The sequence below is a fragment of the Brassica napus genome, chromosome A1, assembly GCF_020379485.1.
Source record: "Brassica napus cultivar Da-Ae chromosome A1, Da-Ae, whole genome shotgun sequence".
Taxonomy (NCBI): Eukaryota; Viridiplantae; Streptophyta; class Magnoliopsida; order Brassicales; family Brassicaceae; genus Brassica; species Brassica napus.
Window position 1 is genome coordinate 17,548,314 of NC_063434.1, and position 13,600 is coordinate 17,561,913.

Consider the following 13,600-nt stretch of genomic DNA (forward strand, 5'->3'; position numbering starts at 1 on the left):
TTGGTATCGCTCGACACAGATTTCAGAAGATGGGCCGAGCCTTTTTCATGACCGACTTGGGCCCAGAAGTCACCACTTATTACCAAAATACCCATTGACGACTCTAAACCTATTTATGTATTTTCTAAGCCAATGTTGATGGCTACGCTTTCTATTGCTTTTTTATTCATTGTTTTAGGTCTGTAGAGATGATAAATTCTCCTTCAGATTTTGGTTGGAACTCCTTTGGTTTTATCATTGATTTCTTATCTATTATTTATTCAGACTAAGATTTGTGTTATTGCTTGCATGTCTAAGTAATCATCTTGTTAGAATTAGGGATTTCATGAGTTTAATATCACACTGATAATCTGTTAGGATTGCTAGTTTTTTTTATTGATTTCTACATCAGGGTAGCTTGTAATAGTAGGATCTGGAATCATATGAAAATTGAGAGGCACAAAAGTGCAATTGATTGACGGAACCCGAACCTTGAGTGAATTAGATACTTAGGCGCATACAACAGTTGATCTAGGATTTAATTGAATATTATCGATTTACCGTTAATGCTTGTCTCAAGTAGTATCGATCGGTACTAAACCGGTGGTATCGATCGGTACTAAACCGGTGGTATCGATCAATACTCATTCTTTGTTTGCATGCTACAACTGGAACATAGGATTTAGGCATCTGATTTGTAATTGCATACGTGAGCTGGATTATGTGCTATTGAATTCAAGTTCTAGAATTGAACCTATAAAAATTTTAGCATCCTTGATTGTAGTTTTGATTCTCTTTGCTGACAAACCCCAAGATCTAGCGTTTCTTTCTTATAACTTACAAACTGTTTGGTCTACTACTGCTTTTAATATTGATTGCCTAGCTTAATCTTGATTTCTAAAAGTTTGTTGTGTGCCCACTCTCCTTGTGGATCAAACCCTAGGTACTTCAATTGAACCTCATATTTTGAGAGAATAAAGTTGTTCACAGGATAATTTGAATGATATCAGTAGGCGAATCATGGGGTCATAGTAAATGTTCATACCCCTCGCTTCTAGCTTTGTGTGATCATCCCTTTGAAGTAGAATAATGGGATCGCAATAAAATTTTCTATCCCTCTGCCTCTTAAGGAATCATCTCCATAATTTTTTTTTTTTTGCTTTTTCAAGATGCAAAAGAGAGAAGAATCAGAAATACACAAACTTTTACCTTCTAGACTTGCAAGAGGAATCCGATCCATTGTATACCAAATCCCAAGACAAACGATTAGAATTGATTAGGTTGGATGTCGACTTTTGTTGATGTGAGTGTGTTGTTGTGGACATTTGTAAAGTCGTTTAGACCTCCCATCGTTTCCCATTATTGGTCACAGGAGTCTAGACGCACTGCCTTTAGTTTGAAATACCAATACAACTATATTCATCACTTCTACTTACAGTCTTGCGCAATGTGGAAATAGAAAAGTGACGGAATGAGTAAATGAGTTATTCAGTGAATCAGTTCTACACCAATCTCTTTGCATGAACTCTATACTACTCAATGCGAAACGAGAACTCGCTAGCCACTAACAATCAAACAGTCAACTATACTTTAATAACAAACAATATAATGAACTCACTCATCAACACACATAGATTTATATTTGGGTGATATATACCTCTAATCAATGAGTGCCCCAACCCAACTGCCCAAACAACCTGTGGTCTTATGTTGCTTCACCACTCTCCGCCCAACCGATGTTTTTCCAACATGCCTTCTCTCAACCGGCACCTGCCCAACCAGCACTCGCCCAACCAGTGTTTGCTAATCCGGCACTCACCAAACCGACACTTTCCAAACCGGCGCTTGCCTAACCGACATTACCTCTTGTCTCATCTACATCGTCATACCGCCGTACAATCTTATCAACTTTCAATCCTACACAAATTGATTCTTATCATCATTCCTTGTTTTCAACTTCCATTCATACAGACTGGCCAACGCCACCCGTTCTTGGTGTTACACACAACTCAACTTGCATACACATCATTCATATTCAAATTCAATACATTCATCTATCAATCTATAATTCAATTCTTTTTAGCAACTTATCTCAGACAATACAATCATGTCAAGCAATCACAGCAAACAATCAAGAAAAAATCAATCAATCTCTCACAACAATCAAATAAGTCTGATGTCTTGTTAAACAGTATGAGCGTTCTATCAACCTAATAGCAAACAAAACTAACCAATCTTAATTCAACCACAAACATGATAAAAGAACATCAGAACAAAATAGGTTTCGAAACACCTCACATGGATCTATATGATAACAAATCGGAAGATAAGGGAACAAGGGACAAGCGACGAACAATCACACGGTTTACTCGTGAACGACGGCCGTTGGCTCCTTCGGTGGCGCACACGGTGATCTGTCGGGAGATACAGGAATGATGAAGGAAGAGAGACAAGAGAGAAGGGAGAAAGTTTTGAAGGCTAGGACTTCTAATCTCCAAAAAATTTCTGCAGGGCTTCGATTTGGTTTTCTGATGGGATAAAAATAAGATGGAACCCTTATATTTATAAGAAAATGGAAAGGGAACCAAGGTTTAATATTAATAGGCCATGCAACACATCAAAGCACGAATAACAAAATAAATCCTCTCGCGACCCTTCGTGAAAATGCCGTCAAACACTACTCTCTTCTTGTCAATATGCATGAAGGTCTGGGTCTGTTGAGACTTCGACCAGAGATTCACTTAGATTATGACGGTGACAGACAAGCTTTCTTGGGAACAGAGGCGAGACTTACAGAGGATGGTGAGAGGAGGGCCGACTTTTACGACTATAGGATTCGAAATATCTGATTTTCCCCCTTTTCTGATCTACGACGATTATTTCATGGCAACGGCGCGTGATTTGGTGAGAGACCTCCTATAATGTGGATCTTCATTCCTGTACGGCAGTAAGACTTCTAGAGGAGAGGTGTGTCTGGTGGACTTGGTGGATGAAGCGTGGTGTCTGTTGGAGGAGAGACATGAGAGACTTAAGAGACAACACGCTTCAAGGTTCTCGAGGACGGAGTTGTCAACCGGAGGCTCGTTACAACAGCTTGGACTACGCATCTTTCAAGCGTAATGCAGGCAAGCCAAATTTTTTTGTCCGTCGGCCCGGTCAACATTTCTGTTCGGGTGATGTATCCAGGTTATGGGTTTGAAACAAGACAATGATTTCCAATGGTACGGTTTGTAACCTGGATGCGCCGTAGGGTGTTGTTATGCAATCTGGTTTGTGTCTTGGTGTGGGCTGTTTCCACTCAGGTGGAGTCAAATGGTGGTGGTAGTTTAAAGTGTGGTGAGAGTTGGTTTAGCAGAGTTTTTTTCGTATAGTAGTGGGCTTAGTGATCTCTTATCGATTCAGTTCTTTGGCAGTGCATCTTGAGGGTCCGTTTGGCTAGGTCTTGTCTTTGTTGGGTTGTATCTGGGCTTCTAGGAGTAAGTGGACGCGAAGCGTATCTCATATGAATCTAAAGGTTGTGTGAATCGAGTAGCGGTTCTTCTTGTCGGTTGATATAGTTGCGAGGTATGGACTTTTGGATGGTATTGTTTTGTGTGCGTGTGTAGCAGTGATAAATCATATGGTTTATGAGGTCGAGATTATCAAGTGGTGGGCTATGGCAGCACTGGCAATTCCCAATCATTGACCTTTACAAAGGTTTTAAATTTTCTAAATTTACTTTTTGACCGTTTTTATGCTCGTATTAATTTAAGCTATGGTCTTTTTGTTTTGATGTTGTAAGTCGTTTCGGTATGGGTTATAGTTACCGCATTTATGTTGGTTTTTGTGTTCAGAGATTGGTCACTTATTTCCCGGTTATGTTTTAAGTTACCAGGTATAGGTTTTAGGTGCCGTCTTCACGTGGAATCTTCCGTCTATGTATTCGTTCTCTTGAAATGAAATAAAATATTTTTCCTGTAAAAAAATTTAATACAGCATGTACCTATCGGGCTTTCTCTTAAACCATTTTTTTTTAATATGGTTTTGGGCCATTATAAGTTCACTCTTTTTGTTTGTTTTCAGCAGAGCATTCTGGTCCGCTGTGGATCTAAACAAACAAGAATCTTAACCGAATATATCAGAAACACAAGTTTCTTGTAGTTAGGAAATTTATGTTTGTTGACCTATGGACATATTTATGGTTTACTAGATTTGGTTTATCTGTATTCTGGCAATTTAACGGTTGCATAGACTAATTAAACTTACAAAAAGCAACCAGTACATAACTAAGCCATAAGCCAAAACCAAAAAGTGATGATTCCTTCAGCTATCAGGGTTACACAGTTTGGTTCTGCAACTTCTTCATTACAGTCCCTTCAAATATCCCATCTGTTCCAAAGCTGCCGGTAAACTCCTGCGGATGGACAGGACCAGGGAGGTGAAATGAGACAGAAAAGTGACCGGGTGGGCAAAGGTTATGCGTCTTCATCTTAAACACCTGAGAATAACGATGAACTTGCTTCTCTCCTGTTGTAGTAACTCCTCTAACTAGTACTCTTCCATTGTCTTCTACTTCACAGCTAAAATGCCCTGAAATAAATACACCAGTTTGAAGAAAAAAACAGGTTTATTGGAGTGAAAACATTAGTAGAAAGTGAGTGACTCACTTTCATCTCTTTTCACACCAGGAAGCGATACACGGAAGAGATAAGCGTCAGCACATTCACCGATATCCATTAGTCCCATCATCTGTTCAGCCTGAGCATCAGCTATTATTACCCCATTTACTTCAAGCGTCGGTTCTGATTCATCATGGTTACCCAACGTTTCCAAGGGCTCATCATCAACCTCAGTTACATCAATGTTAAGGCTCAAAGTAAAGCTCTGCAATCCCGTGAGCAGCTTAAACCGGTCAACACAGTCTTCTCTCATACAAGAAGTATCTGGATCGTTGATGAACACAATGCTCTTGATAAGCTTATACTGATTCCTAATACGCGATTCAGGATGCAGTTTTAAGGGATAGAGATCTCTGAAAAGAGGGAAATCCACATTAGAAGCGTTGCGTTTTTCGTTAAAGTATCGGCTTAGGACTTTCCGATTAAAGACTAACGATGGATCTGCGTTGCGGAGAACGTAGTAATACACACGTTCTAGCTCAGCTCGTTTCATTAGTGAAGCACTTAGCTCCTCTTTTGTTGGGAGATTCGAGGACGCTTGAATCTGAAATGCTGATTGCTTTCTCTTGTTCCCATCATCGTCATGTAAATCTGGTCCGAAGTAATTTCCTATGATGAAATGTAAGAGAAATAACTTGTCGTCTTCAATGTCCAGCGAAATCAACACTTTTTCTTCTTCTGACTTCTCAGCGAAGACGAGTTCACGGACTGTACCACTCATATCTACAAAACATACACATAATAAAAGATCGAATCTTTATTCATTTATGAAAAAGATCAAATCTTTCCAATAACGTTGATGTACAATTACAATCTTGGTAGAACGAGAAAACTAAAAGTCATAAGCATGCAGGAAGAAATTGTAATTCTGGTTTAATAACTGCATAAATTAATTTTAATTTCGTATAAAATGAGTAAATTTTTAGCATACTTATAGAAATCGAAGCAGCATAAACACGATTTATGAATAAATAAGCGAAAAATGGGATCAAAAGTAACAAACCTTTAGTGTTCTACAGAGTAAATTGGACGAATGTGTTTATTTTATTGTTCGTTGTCTCTCATCAGAAGAACAGATAGAGAGCGACTGCTAACGCTTCAGATATTCTTGTGGTAAAAGGTTGGGTTGGGTTTACTCATCATACCTAGAGATGTTGCCGCGTGCTTTTCCACTTGATTAAATAATGTTTAATCTATTTTAAGCTTTTAACTAGATTTTGACTTGTACTTGCATATCTATATTTGATTTCTTAATTTATAAAAGATAAATTTAATGATTGGTTGATTGAATTAAATTATTTAATATTTTATGAATGTTAATATATCTATTTAAAAAATATTTGTTGGAATATTCTTTTATTTTCAATTTATATGTCTTTCAATTTATTTTATATAACAAATAAATCCACATTTACAACATTTAAAAAAGAGTAAAATCTTAGAAATATATATTATTAGAGTTAGAAATCGAAAATGAGGATTCCACGTGATATAAGTAAATATATATTATTTTTTTCTGCTAAAAAATTGTTCTCAGTGGTGACCATTCTGTAAACAAGAGGAACGAATAAAAAAAGAACGTAGATGAACAAATTAGAGGAATAAAAAAGAATGATTGTTGCATCCCATATTTAGCAAGAAATAATTTTGTTTTTTATTTCTTTATAGAAAAAAAAATAGTAGGGAATGAGAAAGAAAACGTATTTCTTGTGAATGATAATTTTTTTAAGAATGTTAGGAAATGCATTATTCATCGTCGTTCTTTGGTCATCATTCATACTCGTGTAATATAAGTAAGTTGCTTCTTTATTAAGATTTTTACAATATTTTGTAAGATATGACGTGATTTCTAAATTATTATTGATTTGTATTAACATTTGTGACGCCATCTTCATATATTCTTTTAATATACTATTCATTAATATAAAAGTTGATCTTCACATATTGATTTGAATATATCACTTCCAAATTAATTAAACCGTTTTAAATACTACATAGATATTGATCTGTGCAACCGCGCGGATGTTATTTTCAATTTTACATGCATATATATTTATTTTAGATCATTAGTGATATATATTTTTAATTTAAAACATATATTTAAATGTTTATGTAACTATTTCAAATACAACAATTTATAGTTTACATATTGTAAATAACCAATTGATTAAAACCATCACATGTATTTGTTGTTTTTTGTTATATATTTGTCTTATTGTATTTGCATTTAGTTATTCAACAAAATAATATGTGCATGAAAAAACATATTTAAAAATATTTTATATTTAATTTATGTTAAATTCTTACCCGTCCTTCAAAACTAGATTTCTTTTTAGCAATTTTTTATGCTTATTAATTTTACATAATATATTATTGTATATACAAAAGTCTAAGATATCTTAATTTTTATACATGTATTATACATTTTGCTAATGTTAAGTCGTTCTACCATCATATTAGATTTGTTAACATAAAAAAGTTATATTTAGGAAAATAAAGTTTATAAATTTATCAGTTTAATACAATTTATCATATTTAGTTAATTATAAAATTTTAACATGATTGATTATGATTATAAAATAGATAAAAGTAAGATATAATTTTTTTTTTAATTTTATGAACAATAACTGAATATATATTAATGGATAATAATAGTTCATTGCTAATTACAAAAATTTTGAAAATATTTACATTATTTTTTTGAAAATTATGACATTGTTAAAATATTTAGATCGACATAATAATTTTTTTAATATGATTGATTGTGATTATATAACAGATAAAAATATGATAGAATATTTATTTTTCATTTTATAAACGATAACTGAATATTAATGTATAATAATATTTCAAAACTAATTACAAAATTAGTGAAAATATTTACATATAGTTTTTTGAAAAGTTAAGATCTTGTTAGAATCTTTTTAAACAGATTTTTTGAAAAATTTAATATATATATATATATATATATTTATATTTTAAATGAATAGATATAAAAAGATATTATGATTAACGTAGTTCAAAGAATTTATATATTATTAGTCTTATTAAAATACATTTAATAAAAAAAATTAATGGTGGTCCAACTTAAAAAGTCACACATTAAAGAAGTCGTGACTTCTATTTTAATAGAATACTAGATCTTAATCCGCGCAACCGCGCTGGTTTTTGTTTTCATTTATTTTATAAAAATATTTTGTTTTCAATTTTAAATTGGTATACATTATAATATATGTGTCTATCAATTTTTAAAACATAATAAGTTTACGGTATATTTTTTCATTGAATAGATTGTTTTAAACTTTCACATGTATTTGTATCTTCTTCTATATATATTTTTTGGATTATTATTTCATTACTAAAATTGGAACAATTTATATAAATATTAGTAAAATATTGTTTTATTTTCATATTCAAAGATATTGTAACATTTCATAAATTTAAAAAGTTTTTTAAAAATTAAAATATTCGCTTCATATATTTATATTATCGAGTAAATAATTAAACATTTAGTTTTTGTTTAATTTTTAAAATAAACTATATAGTCTAAATTTTCATTGGTTTAAGGTAGTAAAGATTAATCATTGTTAGATAATATGATTTTTTATTTAAAAAAAATCTTTATAATTTTAAAAGTTAACATCGATAAATATTTAAGTATTTAACATATGGAAGTATAGTATTACAATATTAAATTATATATATTTAATTTATATTATCTATAAATCTAATGGATCATCTATTATTTAAATTCAATTATTGATAGTCCAATAAAATTTTATGGTAAGTCCAAAATTTAAATGATAAGATTAGAGATTAAATGTAACATGACTTTCTATGAATATGTCCATTAGGTCTATTTTTTAAAAAATAATCAAGATTGTGACTTCTGTTTTAATATATAAGATATATTTTACTAAAAGTTTTCTAATTGAATACTGATTGTATATTAAATAAATTTAGTAATTTTAGCATTTTGATATACAATAAGGTTTTTTTTTTTGTGAACAAATGAGTAAAATATATAAACCCAATTTGAGGGGTGGGGGTGGGTGTGTGTCACGTTTCGCATACTAATTATCAAAATGCTAAAATCAAAACCCAATTTTATGCAGAAACGTACCCACCTTTTGAGGGGGTGCGGAATGTGTCGCATACTAATTATCTAATACAAAAAATTATAGAGATAGATGTTGCCAGCTCTGATAGTGTAGACATAGTAGGTGCCTCATGCAACCCATGTTCGAGCAACCTGAGTTTTTTTCTTCAAATTTTTGTTTACTTTATTGTATTTAATCACATTTTTATAAAATAAATTTCCCTTTCTTTTTTTATCTGATAGAAAAGATTTATTTTCCTTCCTTTATTTCGAAATTAGCTTTTACCTTTTCAAAAAGATACTTTTTTGTTTAAGTTTTAGTTTATCAATTTTAGTTTTAATACATATTAAAATAACCAATAAAAAGTATTTAACATAAAAAAACTTGTTTACCTTATTAATTGACTCAAGTTTCTTAAAAGGATTTTTTTAAAATCATTCTCTACAAAATTATAATTTAACTAAAAATTAAATTTATTAATATATATTTAAAGTTATAATATATAAATATAGCGTGCCACACATTAAATTATCTTCTGGATCTGTCCTTGTGCAAAAACATAGTTATACAAAGTTAATCAGAAATGAGCCCACTAATTATATATTGAGCTAAATTTTACTAAGGTAAACTGATTTTCTTGTTACCCAACCACTACAAGAAAACATATTTTTTACGAGGGCAATATTTCTTATTAATTCGTCGTAAAAAGAGGTGTTACGACGAATTAACATCGAAAACCGTTTCGTTGTTAAACGTCCGTCGTAATGGAAGTTTCGTCGTAAACATGTGGTAACGTTTACGAGGAAAGCTTTCCTCGTAAAAACGGAAGGAAACATTTCATCGTAAACGAGACGTGTAAAATTTCATTGTAAAGTACTCGTATTATTTCGATGTAAACTCCACGTAACATTTACGAGGATTTTACAATGCTGCCGATGTAAGCTCCACGTAAACCTTACGGCGATGTTACGAGGATTTTGTTGTAAATTCCATGTAAAGTTTACAACGAATTTACATTGTTTCTTACCATTTAATATTAAATTAAAATAAAAATATTGTTAACATTTAATATTCGAAATTTTAAAAATTTTAAGTATAAAATAAAATATTAAAATCAAAACATATTTTTAAAAACTATTTAAAAGTCATAACAAAATATTTAAATTCATAATATAAAACGAAATAAATAAAAAAGCTCTTACATATTCTCGAAGTAGTTGGTGGCGGTGCTTGGTTGAGAACGGTCTGGATCAGCATCTTCAGGATTGCGTCTCCTGCTATTCAACCCGAGAAGCCACTGCGCTGAAGAGTTTCTCGGATGCCGGATCCACAAAAATCTCGTCTGATGTGGCGTGAATCATCTTGAATAGATCAGACAGAGATGGTAAGACTCCCCGTCTTCTCATACTACAAAGAAAAAATTAAATAAAATTAAATATTAAAATTAAAATTAATTAAAGAATTCAAAATAAATATTAGAAACAAACTTACAGTTTCTAGACGGATTTCGGCGTGAGGTTTTTGTCCGGTTTGTTGAACCATGGGCAAATGACCATCTTTGTCCTTCGTTCTTCGGGAAGGGGAGCACGAGTTGGCCTTACGGATCGAAGAGGATAGCTTCCAAAAGGCGACGTGATCATCCCATACATCCTTCGTGAGCTCGGTGGACTTTCCGTCATAACCGTATATCTCCTACTTGTCCTTCCAATCGGAGACAATGTTGCAAAGGTGTCTCTTTGCCTTTGCAACGAATTCTCTCTTCACCCTGTCGGTGATTCCCAAGGACCAGTGCCATCTTTTCTGAAACAAACAAATTTTTTAAAAAATTAAAATAAATATTTAATTAGATATAAATATTTAATTAGATGTTTAAAAAAAATATTACCGCAAAACATTTAGACCAAGTCGTCTTAACGGGGTCTGGAGTCTTGCTCCAATTCGAGTAGGCTCCGTCTTAGTAGCCCTTGATCGTCTTTGACACGCTCCGGTTAACACAGTTGCTGGCCCCAAACCTGAAAAGCGAACCTAATTGTTAAAAAAAGAAATAATTTAAAACTTAATGTACTAAAAAATAATAAGTTACCAATAAGTTTTTGGCGGTCTATCGGGATCCAGAACATCCAAGCCCTCTCGTCCAGGCTGGGCGAGCAAATCCTCCACTGTATATCTCGCGTATGGGGCAGATGGAGGCACACACAAATCTGGATGATGTGCACCTGCTGGGACAGGCTTAGGTGTAGCGGCTGGAGGAAGAGGAGGTGGAGGCATATGAGGTGCAGAAGGAGGAGGACTCCAAGAAACTCTCTGGGATGTCTGAGAGTCCGGAACTGCCTCGGAAGATGATGGACCGGAAGAACATGTCCCGACACCATCATGAAACATCTGAGAGTAAGTATGTGATGTTGGCTTTATTCTAGGACCCATCTAAATTTAAAAAAATATTACAGCTAGTTTTATCAATAACGACATAATTAAAAATATTATTCTGATACCTAACAAATCACCTAATTTAATTACCTATACAAACCACTTATACTAATTATCTATGCTAACCACTTAAGCTAATTACCTATAATAACCACCTAAAACTAAACAATTTTTTCTAAAAACAAAATTAGAGAGAGGGAGAGGTTACCTTAGAGGAGTGGAGAGGGATTTGGGAGGAATGAACGAGCAAAGCTCGTTCTAAGGCGTCGCATATATATGAGAAAATGCATTCCTCGTAAAGTCGTCGTAAAGTAACGACGAAGTTACCAGGTCCGCGTTTTTTCATTTACGACGAAATTACCAGGCCTGCTTTTTTTCATTTACGACGAATTTACCAGGCTGTGTTTTTAAAGTTACGACCAATTTAAGTGGACCAGGTTACGACAAATTTACCAGGCCCGTGTTTTTGTTCCCCGAGACCTGAAAACCTAAACCACAAAGTTACCTATCGTATAATATCATCTTCTTCTTTACATCTTCTTCCTCTTTATCCAACTTAAACCCTAAACTCCAAATTAATTTTTTAAAACAAAAAAAAAACATATTATATAAAACAACATATAACATATGTTGCACATACATTTTAAATGATAAAAAAACTATTTGATACACATACATTAAAATGATAAAATGAAAAAAGAAAAATAACATTTGTTACATAGATTACATCATTCTGAATCGTTTTCGTTCTCATCAAGATCAGTACAATGATCATCATCGCTTCCATCGAATTCGTCTTCATGTGCTTCATCTGTCACATCTTCGGGAAGATCTTCATATTGTTGGTTTTCCGGATCGATCAGAAGGATTGCATTAAGTTGTTGATCAGGTACATCAACTTCATTGATAGCGTCTTCTTCTTGCAAAGGTGGTTCTTCTCCAGCAACAATTCGTCCATGAGGTGTAATTTTTATAACAGCTAACCAGTTTATCCCAAAACTGCGAAGGCGAGGGTATGGAAGGAAGCTAACTTGCTCGACTTGAGAAGCTAGGATGAAAGTCTCGAACTTGTTGTATCTTCTCCAAGAATTGACACCCACAACACCAAATTTGTTAACCCGAACACCTAGGTTAACAACGGGATCGAACCATTCACATTTGAAGAGGACGCATTTTAGCTTCAGTAACCCCGAAAATTCGACTTCAATAATCTCCTGCAAGATCTCGTAAAAGTATGTTTCTCCATTCACACATATTATATAGTTACTTGTTTCCTGATGTTTCTCATACTCGTATGTGTGAAAGGTAAAACCTCATGTGAAATACATAGGTGATGTGGTGACCTTTGCTACTGGACCTTGGATCAAATCGTGAAACCATACAGGGTAATATAGATCGTCATACTCAACCTAAAAAAAACATCACCGTTAAAATTATCATATATCATCACTGTTAAAATGAGATATATATATATATATATATCTATGATTTTAACCAGTTGACAAATTGCTTATCTTTATGTGCGTCAACCTCAGTTGAGGATATTCCTGGTATTGCTTCTTCAACTTGAGATACAAACATGCTGCAAATAAAATAAATGCATTAGAGCATATATAATTAAAAAATTTCATATAATTAACATTCACAACAACATTTACCTCTCAAAGGAACATATTACTGCATCCTCGCATTTGAGCAAAATATAAGTGTGGGCACTATGCTTATCTTCTTCACATGATCACCATACTTATTTCAGTTTACCACCAAACCGTCCAATTTGTCAGAAAATGTCAGGAACACCAGCAACTGCATATGATGTTGTTACTCATCATCATATCTTCTAGGAATTCATTTTCTTGTACGAACAGTTGGAGCAAAGTAGTATGATGTGAAGTTAGATGTTTCTGCTGTTAAACTCCCATCAACTATTGAACCTTCGACCTTTGCAAGATTTTTTGCTTTTTCCTTCAAATGTTTCATGGAACGCTCATACGGATACATCCATCCGTTCTGACCAGGTCAACGAAGCAATGCTTCATACGGGAGGTGGATAACTAGACGCTCCATGATGTCAAAAAATATGGTGGAAATATCTTCTCCAGATTGCACAATATGATCGAAATGTTCTTATGAAGTTGTTCGATGACTTCTTCCTTGAACCTACGTGTGCTAAGATCTCTGAAGAATGCTCTGATGGCTGTATGTTGCAAAAGTAACGCAATTAATAACATTTCATAACATATGTACATATATTATAAATTAATATTTACCTGCAATTGCTTCATGTACATTTGTTGGAAGGAGCTCGACAAAAGCAAAAGGAAGTAGTCATTGCATAAACACATGACAATCATGACTCTTTATTCCTGAGAACTTTTGACCTCCTTCAACACATCTTGACATATTAAAAACATAACCAGGGAACTTAACTTCTTA

The 13,600-nt window shown here is 33.2% G+C and overlaps 1 protein-coding gene across 2 annotated transcripts; it reads right to left on the reverse strand.

Moving 5' to 3' along the window:
- Positions 1-4,063: 4,063 nt before the first annotated feature.
- LOC106394942 (increased DNA methylation 2) lies at positions 4,064-5,790 on the reverse strand. 2 transcript variants are annotated; one of them, XM_013835481.3, is made up of 4 exons: positions 5,641-5,789; positions 5,072-5,360; positions 4,626-4,990; positions 4,064-4,548 (listed from the first exon to the last, which is right to left on the reverse strand). In XM_013835481.3, exons 2-4 carry the CDS (start codon positions 5,356-5,358, stop codon positions 4,295-4,297), a joined length of 906 nt encoding a protein of 301 aa, XP_013690935.1. In that variant the 5' UTR covers positions 5,359-5,360; positions 5,641-5,789; the 3' UTR covers positions 4,064-4,294. The 2 variants fall into 2 exon arrangements, with proteins under 2 accessions (XP_013690935.1, XP_013690934.1); XM_013835480.3 differs by having other exon boundaries at positions 4,626-5,360; positions 5,641-5,790.
- Positions 5,791-13,600: the final 7,810 nt, after the last annotated feature.

Excerpts from the sequence above, each read along its gene's own strand:
- LOC106394942 (XM_013835480.3), bottom strand. The coding sequence starts at position 5,358 with ATGAGTGGTACAGTCCGTGAACTCGTCTTCGCTGAGAAGTCAGAAGAA. Across the intron at positions 4,549-4,625 it reads TGGTGTGAAAAGAGATGAAA|GGCATTTTAGCTGTGAAGTA; the intron begins GTGAGTCACTCA and ends TATTTATTTCAG.